The 15,790-nt window shown below is 44.9% G+C and overlaps 1 protein-coding gene across 3 annotated transcripts in view; it reads right to left on the minus strand.

Annotated features, from left to right (window-relative positions):
- Nucleotides 1–14,669, minus strand: part of TLK1 (tousled like kinase 1) — a 79,450-nt gene extending 64,781 nt beyond the window's left edge. Inside the window, exons 1-2 of one of the 3 annotated variants that reach the window (XM_052674646.1) lie at nucleotides 14,431–14,448; nucleotides 6,783–6,840 (exon numbers count right to left, since the gene is read on the minus strand). In XM_052674646.1, the coding sequence (XP_052530606.1) occupies nucleotides 6,783–6,801 (19 nt within the window). In that variant the 5' untranslated portion in view covers nucleotides 6,802–6,840; nucleotides 14,431–14,448. Of the gene's footprint in view, nucleotides 1–6,782; nucleotides 6,841–9,301; nucleotides 9,391–14,430 lie in introns of those variants that run through there. The other 2 variants (XM_052674645.1, XM_052674644.1) reach the window with 2 other exon arrangements.
- Nucleotides 14,670–15,790: the final 1,121 nt, after the last annotated feature.

The raw sequence follows: 15,790 nt of genomic DNA on the forward strand, positions 1-15,790 counted from the left end.
CTGGTAACTCTCCATTGCAAACATCTGAAGAAAGCCATACTTGTAGAGCATGATAAGTGACTATCTATTCTTGCTAACTATACCACTACTTAAGCATTTAGTCCATTTAGAACAATGGTCAAATACCAATAAAGACACATATCTTCAATAAAATCTTTTTAATTACACCATCTGATCTGAACATCTCCTTTAGTGACAGAATAATCAGAAGAACCAAGTACTCATTTAAAGTATTTTTAATAAAGTTTCCTTTAAGACCACTTCTAGGATTGGCAGCAACTGGGTAGCCAATCAATATATCCTCCTGATGTTTCTTGTCATCTCTGATCACTATAACCAGTGACTACATGACTGTAATGCTATCTAAAGTCTATTAAGCCTTAAACCATCATTTCTTCCATTTTCAGGAGAAAGCTGCCTGAAACTTAGACACACATCATGACTGTAAGGTCAAGAGCAGTAACTTTCCTTGACAACAACATTTTGGTTAAGGACACGCTGCATTAAATACATTGTATCTATGACTGTATTCTATCAAGTTAATAGAAAGACTCTGACAGTGCTACTTGAAGTTTGTGGTGCTTTTGTTTTTTCATTTGCTTGTTTTTAGGTATTCTAGACATGTGTAATGAATCAAGTAGAAATAAAAAGGTCCACTTAGTGCCCTGAAGAATAAAGCAGTGTTACTGCATTGCATTGTATAGTATGTCAGTAAACAAATATATGATATATAAACTAAGTTTATGCACACAGTTCCTCAAAAAGGGAAAGCCTATTTGCATTTTACAGAAAGCAACAAAGGTCTTGGCCAAAGTTACAGTAAGACACCTGTGACAGAAACACTAGAAGACTGTATTCCTAGGTAGCACACATCTGCCTTGAACACAACATGATGTCAGACGAGAGAAAAAATAACAATGCCTAGGCCAAACACATGCAGGTGACACGCTGCCTGCCTATCTCTACCCTTTTCATCTCTGCAGAGGAATCTGCAGCAATTACTGCTGCTTCCAGACAGCTCTATAAAAGGCATGCAGACAGAAAGAGAGAAGCAGAATTTGCCCTTTTCAGCTTTATTCACTGCAAGAACACATGCTCCCTGTCCCCTCTGGGAAACAGGCAGCAAGTAGGGAGAAGCATGCCTGAAGTTCATGGGTCACTTCTTGGCAACACTGACTAACAGGTCACAGGGTAACACGAGTTTTGTGATACTCTAAAAAAGTGCACCACACCCTTACAAAAGCTCCCCTTTCCATCCCTCTCTACTTCTGTGCTGAAAAGCACTAAGAGCCCAGAGCAATCACAAAGAAGAAACATCCACCTAAAGAAACACCAGAAAGTATGGCCAATTTCATTTGCTGCACTCAGTTACAAGGAAACAAACCAGGAGCCCTATACGCCTGAGCCCACGAAATGGCTGTTCTGCAAGAATTTAAAATGGCACAGGCCTTTTGTACATATCAAAAACAAACAGCAGCTTCTGCTATCTAAGGAAAGAGTGAATAGGAAGTTAAAAGCAGAGGTCACCTACCAAGGAAGCAGGAAGGAGAGCAGTGCCCCCCACCCACTGGGTTTTTCTGCTTCTCTCACTTGGAAAAAGTAAACCATGAAGGAACAAACAAGTTGTATAGCTTTTTTCCCCAAATAGATTTGTCCAGAAGTTATCTATGGAGTAAAAAAAAAAAAAAAAACAACTTCATGAAAAAATGCAGCTTATTTTCCTCAGTGACAACGCCAGTCATTTGGTATCTGAAAGCCGTACCTGCAGCAGTAGGAGCACACTGCAGTTGTTAATTCCCCCAACTTCCTAATCGCCTTACTTCCGCAGCTCCCACCGCCACCCCTGCCTGTCTGATCTCCCAGGCCTCTCGTGAGCAGACGCCCAGCTCTGTGGGGTGGGGGTAACTGCAGCTCGCAGCACCCAGGTGCCCCTGCAGCACACAGGCCCAGCCTGCACTGCTACAGCCCTGCTGTGCCGCACGGCGAGCAACATGCTGATCAGGAGAAATGAAAAGGAAGCCTTGAGTCTTTCACATTGTTAGCAATCTATTCCTTTCCTTTCTTTCCTAACACGGTGATCAGCTGCAACTTCAATCCATTTATACTAATAGAAGAGACTACAATTTCACATCACATCTACAAAAAATACATGTATATTTATACATAATCACACCTCTAAGACTGAAGGGAGACAGTCAACTCATCTCTCTGACTGTAACCTCAAAGCTCATCAACCATTTTGGCTTTCCAGCTACACCATTTTAAGTAAAAAGGTATTGACCTCAAAACATCATCAACACTGCCTATTTATTTTTCCTTCTCAAAATAGCCACCCAGCGCACACAGCATGTAAAACACCAGAAACGGAAACAAAATTTACACTTAGAGTTTTCAGAAGCTCGCCGAGAGAACAGCACGACACCGGGCAGCGCGTGCAGCCATGATCCCGTCCCTGTGCTGAGCAGGGCCACGCTAATTGCGTGACTGATCGCTTGTCTCTTGTAGGCACCCTGTCTGGAGGCTAGGTGGTGCTCGAAGAATCAGGCAACTACATCTGCTCCTCCTGAGCGGCTACCCAACCAGCAGCCTCCAGCTGATAAAATACAAGCTCTGCTGCCTGAGGCACTTCCCCAGAGCTCCTTTTAGGAAGCACTGCCTCAGAACGCAGCTCCAAGTAAATCAGTTACACACACACACCTGATATAGCACTGACTACACTTACATTTTCCTATGCAGCATTCTCCCTCTCTACAGATAGAAATACAGAAGAAAAGTAAGACTTCTATGAAATCACAGATGAGTAGGTGAAAAATCAAAAGGAAAAAATACATTTTAATTTTTTATTCAGCACTCATCCAGTTCACAAAGAAATATCATAAGTAATCATCCACCAAAAATCTGGCTTTAGACTTGCTCAGCATCATCATTAAAGTAATCTGCATTACAGCTGTTTCTCCTATCCAGTACTCACTGCCTAATTTTAAACCAACTTTCTTTCTGCTATACTATCACTTTCATTCATTTAAGTTTTAGAATAAAACAGACTCTCATTCTTTTCCTTTCCTGAGGACAGTCCATCCTGCTCACTGAACAAAGAATGGACAAAGCCTGCGATTACCTGGATTAGGTTTTGTAAAATCATTACAGTTCACAGCAACCAGGAATAAGAAAACAGCAGCCCAATATCTTAGGCACTGCAAATGATATACAAATGTATACATATGTGTACATAGATATGTTCAATATATATCAGTAAAAACATGTGCAATTAATACCTATATTGTAGAAAGACCTGGAAACACAGCTGCATGGTATCTGGAGCACCGCAGAACTAATAACAGTTATTTTAAGGGATAATGTTGTCACGGTGGCTCCTGTGAACCACTGCCATCACTTCAGTAACAACTGTGACCCAAGCTCTCATTCCCAAACAAGAGACAAAGGAAGAGTTTTCCTGCCCAGAGTTCAGGCAACAAGTAAGGGAGGACCATGGAACTCCTTGTATGGCAGAAGTGAGTTTCACAGAGCCTTATGCTTACAAATGGCTTGATAGTGATCAACCACTAAGTGTCAACCATTTACTCCTGATGGCAAATTTGGATGCCTTCTGCCCAGCATATGGCTAACCTTATTGGTTCCACGATCCTGACTTTGGGAATAGCTAAGCACCAAGTTAAATGCACAGAGGATGTTTTCAAAAAGCAAACCATACATAGTCCTAAATCTGCAGTGGGCTTGGAGAGGGGCCTCAGAGCCTTGCCAGGTTCACTCTCCATCCCAAGCAAGCCCAGAGTCTGTGCAAGTGGGCAGAGGTGCAGGTAGGCACCCGGGGTGCCCCTCGCCTATGTGTGCTGCTTTAGCAAGCTACCTCAGAGCAAAAAGACAACTGAAATGCAAGATCTAGCAAAAGTAACTCAACCAAAACACATCAGGAATGAGAATATTCTGCCAGGTGCAGTTCACAAGGAGAAAGGCACACAAGTGAGTGGCAGTCCCAGCAGTGGGGCTGGGCATGGAATGCTGCTTGCCTACGCACAGGGCATGCACACAACAAACCCACACGCAGGCAAATTTCTACATATGTGGTGGCACATCTGACATAAACGACTATATACTACATACTATGTAGGTTTCAGCACAATTTCAAAAAAGTCCACTTAAATCTCCTGTGAAATGAACTTAAATTCTTAATAGTTAGTCACAATATGTATTCATGTAGTTACCTGAGTCACTAATTCACTGCTTTCATTCCTTACTTTCACGTAACAAAATATTTTCCTGAGTACTAAAAGCTAACATTATTCATCACGCTGACGATTATTTATCAAATGAGACAACTCATACCATAAATGTTTTGTTTTTGACAGATAGCTATTTTATTGCATTTTTGGCCGCAACAAAACAGATTCAGTGACTCAGCGGACGTAACAAACAGCAACTGCAATGACCTGCCTTAACCTGAAGTCTAAAAAAACTGAGGAATTCCCATTACTAAAGACTGAAATACCAATAAAATCTGTTTTTGACAAACCTTCAGTTCGACCTCTATATAATCCTAACACTGGATTCCATCTTTTGCTTGCTGTCAGGGTGCAGAGAAACTGGCAGCACAGCGTCGCAGCAGTGTACCCTCATGCAGGTCATGGCCCAACACTGGGCATGGCAATGCCACCCCTTCCCCACTCCAAAGGCAGCATTCCCTCAGCAAACCAACTGTGGGCAGCAGCCACTCCTCAGCCACCCAGTAATGGGGCAGGCAAAGGCTGAGCGAGGGGCTGTGAGCAGGAAGAGGAAAAATGAAGTTAAGAGATGCAGAGAGGAAGCAGAGAAGCAGGATGGCAAGGGAGGTCATGCCTGTGGACAGGCACCAGTCAGAAGGGGAACCTGTGGTGGGAAGGCAGCCCTGGGCACATGGCTGAGAAAGTGCACAGCCTGCCCCGGGAGCGAGAAGGGGAGCCCACACAGCAACTGGCACTGCTGCCCCACAGCCACGTCCCTTACAAAGCAAGGAATGCAAAGGTGCGAGATCAACAGCAACAACAAAGCTTACACCTTCTTTTCTTTTTTTTTAATAAAGAATGAAGAAGGAAGATTTAAGGAGAATGCCAGTACGGTGGTGTCAGACACAGGCAGGGACCAGTGGCTGTTGTTTGCACTCCTCTAGAAAAGCCGAACAAGGCAAGGGTCAGAAAACAACACTCTGAGAGATTTAGCCAGGAGAACAAATCAGGTCAGCTTTCAATCACACCACATGAAGAGTAAAAATAAATAAATTTTTTTAAAAATCACTATTAAGGTCATTTACTGGAAACCGTTTAGCCATCATGGCTTCAGTACTTCGTATCCAAATTAAGTTATATGTTGCAAAGATACTGAATGGGAGAAAAATACAAAAAAAATACTGATGCAATACACAACCAAATTATGCCTTTTTGTGAACTTGACGCGTTTCCATTCCTCTGTTTGAAAGCAAAGAGCAATAGAAAAAGCTGGAACTCAAGGTATGGGAAAATCAGCATTACAAACCTAGCAACCATATTTTGTATTATCTGCAATATTCATCAACAGGATATATCTGAAACTATGAAACAGGTTTTGAAGAAGGACATAATAAGACTTTACAACAGTTTCACTGTAACACAACCACATTTTTTGTGTAAGCTTCACGTCTAAGAGAGTGATACGGGGAATGGCAAATCCTACTAACAGCTGTACTCCTAATGACCAAACAGCTCATCAAGACTTCACACACACTTTGTATATGCAAAAAAGCAAGTGTGTCCTTACATAATATATAAAACTGACTGTTTGTTAATATTAACCACTTGGACACTCGGGATGTGACAGCATGTAGACAAGAACACCTAGTGATAATACTTAGAAGACTAACTTTTTGCTGAGTTTTTGAGCTATCAAAAGCAGCCATTTCAGCTTAAAGAGCACTGCTTTGACACTCTCAACATGTTTTGTTATGTAGACTTTTTTTTTTTTAAAACTACACGCATGAAAAAAGCTGAGTTGGTATTTCATCATGTTGAACTTCTCCCACTCTTTCCTGAGTTTATTTTTTACATAAGGCTGAAGTTTGAAGCTTGTTTAAAAAAAAAAAAAAAAAAAATACAAAGAATAAAAAACCATACAAATGAGTAAAACTGAGGACAGAAAAATTTACATTCTTTGTCTAAGAACAAGCTGGTATAAAAAAAAAAAAAAAAGTATATGGCTAGAAGATCAGTGTGCACCAGCTATAAAGTTAAATTAAAGAATGAAAAGTATATGGCTAGAAGATCAGTGTGCACCAGCTATAAAGTTAAATTAAAGAATGAAAAGTATATGGCTAGAAGATCAGTGTGCACCAGCTATAAAGTTAAATTAAAGAATGAGAAGAGTGAGCTAGTAACAACAGTGTTGTGTGACAAATGCATTAGCGGATTTCCAATTGATTTAAACACATTTTACACCACTATGTATCCAGTGAATTCTCACATTTGTAAGTCGGAACTCTTTCACACATCGAAGATAAACTTGGAATTTTTAAGTTTTCTTATTCAATTAATTCTCAGTGATCAAAGCACAGAAGGGACTGCATTATCAGAAGAGTTTATAGTCATTGAGGATGATCTTAAATAGATCAGTCATTACAGAAAACAAGGTGTTATACATAAGCAATGAATCTCGTTATATTAATGTAGTATTTTGACATGATTTTTTGAATAAAAAGTTATCCTGAAGAACGGAGATCATAATGCAACATGCACAACAATGAATGTAAAGAAAGTTACCTGAAACATGTTTCTTCATTGGACAGTACAGAAAGTTGAGCACAGAATCTTCTAAATACTATATGTGAACAAAGATGAAGCAAGATTATTTTCTAACAAGCTATATATTGTAGTTCAAAGCATAGCAAACACAGGATTACTTGCCATTCCTCTTCAGATAAACAGAAAACAAAGGCAAAAGAAAGGTTAGAAGAACATCATGAAAAATAACACAGAGGCTTTTTACTTTGAGAAATTTCAGAACTTGTAGAACATCTTTTAATACAACTTTTAATACAACTGAGCACTACTGTGTAGACTAGGAGAATTTGCTAATAAAGACCAAAAATCACAGTCCTTTCTAAACAAATGAACATTTTTAAAATTCTCTCTACAAACCAACGATAGTAGGTATCAGTTTTGTTGTTGTTGTTTTTGTGTTTTTTTTTTAACTAATGAAGAGCGTATTATTAATAACATGGAGATTTTGTTTTCAAATGCTTCTTTATATAATGAAAATAATGGCTTATTAAAGGACATGCCCTCTCCCACCATCCTTACTAGAAATAAGTTAAGAAATAAAGACTGATCTCTCTGAGGACCCAAGGAACTAAAAAGAGGATATTAGGGAATAATTATAAAAAACAAACAAACAAGAAACCAATATTGGCTGAAAGACAGCTGCAAAATGTAGAACAAAAGCATGGAACCAATGAGAATGCAGTATTAACCAGAAAAAAAACACCTATATTTAACAAACACAGTTATGCACTGCATTGCCTGACAAGTCTCAGAAAGAAGGAAAGAAAGATGCAATAGAAATTCTACTTGTAACATCATCTGAGTTGGTTTCCCTAAAACCAAGATCTCATTGAGTGGTGAAAGAATTGGGAAATGCCTCTGTTAAAACCAGCTAACATCCTTGGCAAATTCACTGACCATTCAGGACCATGATCTAAAATATATTCTTTCAGAAAAGACATTTATATTTATCATTTTCCAGTTTGTTATTCTTACACATATTGTTCAGAATTTTTCTTATAAAAATAAAATAAATAAAAAAAACAAACCTCACACCACCAGAAGCCACAGCAGCAGGACACTGTGCTTTAAGCATCTATATGCTTTGATCTCAGCATACTGACATAAAGCTAAGTAAGTGTCACAGAACGGCTTCGGTTGGAAGGCTGCCCAGGGCCCCACGCAGCCTGGCCTTGACAACCACCAGGGATGAAGCATCCCCTACCCTCACCGCCTCCCTTTGGCCTGCTTTAACAGCCCCACGACCTTCTTGTGCTGCAGGCCATCTCCCTAAAAGGTTAGGCATATGTGATGTCACACATCAAGACTTCCTGTTATTCCTCAAAAAACACATTTTCCTTCCTTTTCTCTTAAAGGTATAGCTGTATAAGAAATCCAAAGAAAAGGAATCCAGTACTTGTACTTCAAGCTTTACTTTCAAGCAGTTATGGTTAGGTTTCATTTCCTGTAAAAGGTGTTCTGGAATTTCTTAGACTCATCCCAAACACTGAAGGATGGGGTGCTTTGTTCACAAGGACATTGCAAAGCACAGCGGCCTTTAAGTTTTCACCCACTTACAGCTGTGCAGATATGGTGAGGCGAGGCCCATTTCTTAATGCTCCCGCTGTTACCCCTCAGCAATGGTGGTGGTACCAGGGAACTGCTTCCCTCCCATGATGTAAAAATTCAAGTAAAAACATCTGGAGGTGAAGTTCCATATCCCTAAGCTACCAGACTCAACCACACTCCGACAATTCAAACCTTGGCACTGTGAGGCAGCAGCACGACACAGACAGGACCAGAGCTGTGGGCTCAACCGATCGCAGCCTGGAAGCACCCCAGACCTTCTGCCCAGCAGGTCAGGACAGCGAGTGGTAGCCAGCACTGCGTGGCAACTGACAGCTCGGGGCAGGAAGGGCCACTTTCACTCCTCAGTGAGGGGCAAGAAAGAGTGGCCATTCATTCTGTGACCAGAAATAACTGACGCATTTCTCAAACTACAGACATTCCGCTTCTGTTTGAGCTGGATTAAATGCAAAAACACACTTGGATATATTTATTACTTCTTACCTAGCACAATTAGGATTCATTTTATTTGGCTTCCAGCTAACTTTATTATCTAAAGCACCAGGAATTACGTTTCTTAAACACAAAGAATTGAAGTTGTAAGTAATTACTTAAATAAATGCATATAGATGCATCCCCCCTGTCTAGTAAGAAGCACGATAAAATTAGACCAATTAGAATCAACTTTTCTTTAGGAAAAATAATTAAGCACAATCGCAAACAAAATTAAAAACAATTATTTAATCAGGATTTCCTGCTCACTGATTTAAGCCATGATTAAAATCAGTGATATAATTGCCACCTCCAGTCCCCCTCCCAGCACAGACCTTCCCCATGGCTCTCAGTGCCAGCCCCCAGCATGTCCAACAGCCCAGTCCTGCAGCCCTTCTGCTGGGCCCAGTCTGAGCAAACTCTGTCAAAGCCTACAAGTTCGTGCACTCCCAGCACCTTACCATGGCCACCCTGGGAAAGGCTGGTTACCAGGATCTTCCTGCTGGCACCTTCTGGTGCTGTGCTCAGGAAAGAATGGAAGGAATGAAACCTGCAGAGAGAGGGTGCTTAGGAAGGATGCAGATCCTGAGTTCCTATCCCAAATTGAGCATCTCAATAAGGACTGGATTAAGATGTAGGGAACTGTAGGATCCAGAACAATTTCCGATGCTCATTAGCTCTTCTCTGCTGCAGCAGAATTCAATTCTTAAACACTGCACACAGTACCTCTCCCTTGCCATCTTCATTAGAAATTTTCTAGTTTCAAGTCCACCTGGAGTATTTCAGAGGCCAGCTTCTGTTTAAGGCTATACTGAGTCACGAGTGGGAGCTCTGTGCGACTGCCCTCCCACACTCACGTTCTGAACATAGAAAGGTGCTCTTTCTTCCCCTTTACAACTTTAACTTCCACTCAGAGCAACCCAGCAAACCAAATTTCCCTTTCCCTCTTTTACAGCTAAAACAAACCAAGCCAAACGAAAAGAAATTCACAAAGTTCACAAAGACAGAAGTTTTCTTTTTCCCTCATATGCTTTTAGATTTTAGTGGAGCTGCAGTTCAGGAAATATTCTACTAAATAGTATATGTTTACAAAGTAAGTTCAGCTTGAACTCCTGCATGTGTAAAGATTTCAGTGTGTGAGATATTTAGTACTAGAGTGAACTGGGCTGGAAACAAGTATTAAAAAAAAAAACAAAACATACCACCTTATATGAAGAACACAGAAAGCACAGAGAGTTATTTAAGCCAGCCATATTTTCATAATCTCCTTTCTCCAAGGTAGCAAAATTCCACAGACCTCACTTTGACCATGATACATATGCATATACTAGTCTTTCCTGACATTTTGTAATCGTTTAGAGGAAAATCCAAGGTAATATCAATGCCTACCACAAAACAAAGTTATTACAAAGAGATAAGCTTATTTCAGCTTGCTGAAGAAGAACTTTACTTGCTGACAGGAGAAAAAAAACAAAAGAACATACTTGTCATTTGAATTGAGGTAATAATAAATAAATACAGCCTGTCCTTAAGAATATTGATTCACTCTCCTTTTAAAATTGAGTAAGTTAATGCGAAATTCCATTTTAGACAAGGAAAAACAGAAATAAAACAAAACAATCGCCCAACCGTTAATCTCCTCTGTTCTCCACAGCACTTACTTCTCACACATTCAGGTTCAAACAAGGGTCCACATTAATGTGGGAAAGATATTCTTCCCCCACTTCTGACTTGGGCACACTAAAAAAATCTCACATAAGAATTTGGCACTGTATTAGCTCACTATGAGAAACATCTGCAATAGAGATAGCAACATCACAAGCTGGAATCAGTGCACACAAGTGGCACAACACCAAGTTTTACACAACACCTGCTGCAGTTAGCCTAAACAATCTTTTATGATTGCTGTTCTCAGTAAAAATATACCATCACCCTCAAATACAAAGTGTTCCCATTCTTTGCTCTCACATAAACTGGTTATGTCCTTTAAATTCTCAAAAGCTTTGTACCTAAATTGTAAGAAACTGCAGTAAAACAACTTACTGAGAACTTACTGGTCAAGAAAACAGAACAGTTGAGTTGCTACACTGGAAGCAAACAACCACAGAAGAACCTAGAAGTCTGAATACAACCAGGTAGCTTTCATGTGCATGTACCAATACACAACTACAACAATAGCTCTTCAAACTGTATTGGAAAAATGTCATGGATTTATTTAACACAATGTCATCACCTTTCAACTTGTGTTCAAATTCCAGATCTGATCCTTCCCATTCCTATTTTGGTGATTCAGAGTTCGTTTAGCACCTAGTAAAGTTTGCAAAGCCAATAGCACACACAAAAAAACCACCTGCAAAGCACCATGCTGAACTGCCAGGGACTGGTGACCTGCCTCCAACCTCAAAGGAGGAAATATTTAAGACACTCACATTCGCGTTCCAAAACCTCTCTGCGATAGCCTGGTTGCCTCCCATTTCCAAACCAGCACCCTGCAGCTGTGCAATGTGATCTCTTCAGTGCCACGAGTGAACAGTAAAGAAACTTCAAATGCCAAGCTGCATGACTGCAGTTACTTGAGTTATGGCACAAGATTCAGTAAATACAGCATTTACAGTAACACTACTTAACAGTTTTCCCAAATTCTTCACAGCCTAAGTTGTGTGGTTCCTGAATAAATGACTGACCAAATATACCACACATAAATTACTGGCATATAAAACAAAGGATTAAAGGAAAGTTCAATACTACATGGAATTGGAAACACAAGACAGTTCTGATACAAGAGAAGTGTACAGATACTATTTTACTTAAGTCCATGCCCAATATTTTCATTTTAAAGCTCTAAAGCACAAATTCACATCTACTCAGCTGGGCAGTGATGCCCCTACAAGTCAAATAGTAAGAGAAGACAACACCTCATGAAGCACTGCTACAAACCTGTAACGCATTTCAAAATAGATAAATTATTTTCTTCAATTTCACCCTGTATTTCCTATTTCAATACTGACAGAGTATTACATTTAAAATTTGAGAAACAAAAGAACTCTGATTGACAGCTACATATGTCAGAGGTTGGTTTGACTGGTTGATTTTGGTTGATTTCTCCATATTAGGGCTTCAGAGAGTATTTTTTGGACTTGCAAAAAGAGGGTGCCAGGGGTTCCTGCTCCCAGTAGCAGGAACCTTCACATAGTGAGCACCATGTGGGCCACTGCCAAGCTGTCCCAGCAGATTGCAGGTAAGGCTGTGTGAGCTGCTGCGCTGCAAGGCACCACGCAAGCCCTGCATATCTGGCAGGGAAGCCGGCCTGCTGAAAACAGGAGTTGAGGAGAGGGGACAGGTGTCACATAACGAAACATGGCAGGCCCAGGCCAAAGGCTCAGCACAAGCATGGCAGGCTCACACCTGGACACACAGCACTGGTGCTAGCGTACAAGCACGGTGCTGGTCTCGCCAAGGCCCACACCCTCATATACTGCTTCCAACACAGACCGTCTGGCAGCGCTGCCTGGGCTTGCCAGTCAAGAACCAGCACGCACACAAGCTCCTTTAAATACACCTTGTTTCAGGTTATTTTGAACTTGTTAGTTTGACCTGCCATCGTTCCTGCACACGTACAAGCCAATGCCTATGAGCACACCAACCTATCAGTGTTGGACAGCCTACTGCTTTCACACAAAATGCTCCATTTCAAAATACACACTTACAAAGCAAAGCGTGCTGCTACCATCCTTCCAGCTTACGCCAAAAATAGGGATTCAAGCACCACCAATATCTCACACTGACTCCCAAAGAGAACTGCCCAGTGAGGCAATGCAGCCATCATAGTGTGGGAACACTACACAAATAAGGCCCGTTACAGCACCACACACAGAGCTGAGCTTTCACAGCTCTGAAACCCCGTATCTGCACAGTGTAAATTACGGCACTTGGAACAATCCAACCACAGGAATCGTGAGAAGGGATGTAAAAAGCACCATCCTCATCATCTCCGCTTTAAAAATTAACATCACAAAACTGCTTTCCCATGCCTAGATGACATGCTTAAGGAACACCAGTTCTCTTTAAATAATAAATGTATAAATATATAAAAAGAGAGAATATATATATATTTACGTTATCTGTATGTTGTGCTGCAACAATCACTTCAGGCTTGTGCACTCGGTATCTGAAATACATCCCAAAATATCCCCACACAGGCACTCCGTATGAATATTACATGCACACATCTATAACAAGTGTTGCGACACTGCTGAAATCTACTCCTAATAAAGTTAAAATCAGCTGCACGTTCAGCTGGGGGCGGCCGTTCTGCTGCCAGTCGGCTTCCAGGAGCGCAGGAGCACAAAATGCCTGCCACTTTACTCAGCATCTTTAACATATACTGTAATCCCTCTCCAGGTATTTTCTAGAGCATTTCGTGTCAGGCTGCCAGGAGAAGCTCGTGCAGAGTGACGGGAGCAATACAAGTCTGACAACTGCAGGCACGGAAAATGGAGAAGCATCTCCTGTGTTTTAGGAGAGCAAATCCCCGTCACTGAGCCCTCAAACTGCTTATCAACAGCGGCAACAACAACAAAAAAAAAAACAACCACAGGAAGACTTGAAAAACAAAGACCGCTCTTCTCGCTGGTATTTCTATTTCAAGTTCTCAAGTTTCCTGCCTGGCTAGCGACATTTTGCAGACATCCGTAGGCAAGCTACGCGGAATTGATCAAAGTGGGGCAAATGGAGAGAAATTACACAACTGTTCAGCACGCGGGTGTGCGTGCACAAAAGTTCTCCCCCGCCACAAGTAGTTCTCCCAGCAGAAAGCCGCGAGCCGCTCTCCAGCTGTATAACTGCTACATCTTGTGGCAGCGCATCTCAATGCAAGGAGGAAAAGCAGACAATAACCCGAACGGAACAGAGAAGGGACTTGTTTGCTCGTAACCTTCATACAGCTATTCCCCGCAAACACCCACAACACCCCGCTCTGCCTGTCGGTGTAACACAAGAGGGGAGGAGCAGAGGAGGGAGGAGGAAAATATTATCATCCGAGGCGTGATGGAGGAAAGCAGAAAGTTGCAGTCATAGCGCGGCGGTGGCCGCGAGGCGCCCTGTCACCGCCGCCGCGCGGCCGGCCGCTCCCTGGGGGCCCCCCCGACAGGGACGAGCCCCGCGGTTCCGCTCCGTCCCTACCCCACCTCCACGGTGCAAAAAGTGCCCGACTCCTTCCATCCAGAAACAACGGCCGCGTCCACCCGCGCTCCGCACACCGCCGTTACTCCGCCGCCGGAGGAGGGCACAGCTCCCGGGGAGGATGCGAGCGGAAGGACGGCCGGAGCGGACCGCCGCGGCCCGGCGGGAGGGGGGCACGAGGAGGCGCCGAGGAGCGGCGGGGCCGAGCCCCTCGCCCGGCGCCGGAGGCTCCGCTCGGCGCCGCCGCCGCCGGGCCCGGCGCCCGACCCCGCGCCGCCACCGCCGCCGCGAGGGACACCCCTCTCTCCGCCACCGCTCCCCGCCAGCCCGGGACCGGCCTCCGGCGGCGGCGGCCGGGCCCCTCCCCGAGGGCCGGGCCCCCCGCGCAGCCCCGCAGCGCGCCGGTTACCTTCCTTGGGCGGCTTGCTGGGCGGCGTGCCGTGCAGCTGGGAGGCCGCCGCGGAGCAGCCCTGCAGGCTCGGTGGGGACGTGGAGAGCCGGGACCAAGATGGCGGCCCCTCCAAACTTCCACTGCTACTTTGGACACTCATCAAGCTACTTTCCTGGAGCCTGGCAGCCGCCGGGGGCGGCGGGGGAGGCGGCGCGGCGGGGGGACACCCAGCGCCGCGCTCATGGCCGGGGGGCCGGCCCGACACCGGCGCGGGGAGGCCGCCGGCGGGCGGAGGACTCCGGAGGCAGGCGGGGCGCGGGAGGGACGGGGCGCGGGGCCGGCGCGACCCGCCCGCACCTCTGCACTGCGTCGCCGCCGCCGCCGAGCAGCCGCCCGTGTCTGAGGCTGAGGCTAACCTTCCCCGCCGCCGCCGCCGCCGCCGCCGGGGAGGGGAGGGGAGGGCGCAGGCGGGGAGGGGTCATGCGCAAACACGATCGCGAGCCGAGCGAGCGCCGCGCTCTGCCGGCGCCCAGCCGAGCCGAGCAGCGCCGAACCGGAGCCGCCCAGGGGCGGCGGGCGGGAGCTGCGCCCCCCGCGCACGCACCTGCCCCGGCCCCCTCCCCACAGCCCCCGCCGCCACCCCGCTCTCCCTGGCGGAGCCGCGGCCGAACGCTCCATGCGATGCTCTCGGTGGGAGCGCGCCGCGGGCCCCGTGCCTGTCACGGTGCCGAGGGTGGGAGCCGGGGCTGCGGGGAGCGCCGAGGCGCGGCGGGGCTGAGCCGCGTGCCATGTGCCAGGCGCCTCCTCCCCTGCGCGCCGCGCACCGCGCGCCCTCGGGCTGGAGCACGGCATGGCCGCGTCCAAAGCTCGGCTGCTCTTCTTTACCGCCAACGCGGTCTCTGCTGAGAACGTGAAAGACGGAGAAAAGTCAGGTCTGGAACAAAGCCTTTCCAGTTGCGAGTGTAACTTAATGGTTTCGTTTATTTGGAAGAGCCGTGGCTTACGAATTGATTGGAGTTGCATGCGGGAATAAGGGTCCCCACGTGCTGGGCACGGCACTCCCGTACGCTGAGCAGACCCCTGGCCCTGCGCTCACTGCCCTCCCCTCCGGCTCAGGCCGGTGGCAGACTGCGTGAAGCAGCCATCACCGATCCCTCCTCTTTCTCTCCAAGCGACATCTGTCAAATTATCTGAGATCCTCACCGCCCACAAGAATACAGCATCGCTGCATGCATCTTAGCAATTCAGCATTAACCTGAAGTAAAAAATCAGTTGGTTTACTTCCTAAGTAAACCTGGCCCAGAACAGCTCTACACGTGTTTGGCATGGAGAAATGATCTCTAACCAGGACCTCCTTGCCTTTAAGGACTTATCACAG

This window comes from Tympanuchus pallidicinctus, unplaced genomic scaffold (genome assembly GCF_026119805.1).
Source record: "Tympanuchus pallidicinctus isolate F22 unplaced genomic scaffold, pur_lepc_1.0 scaffold15, whole genome shotgun sequence".
Taxonomy (NCBI): domain Eukaryota; kingdom Metazoa; phylum Chordata; class Aves; order Galliformes; family Phasianidae; genus Tympanuchus; species Tympanuchus pallidicinctus.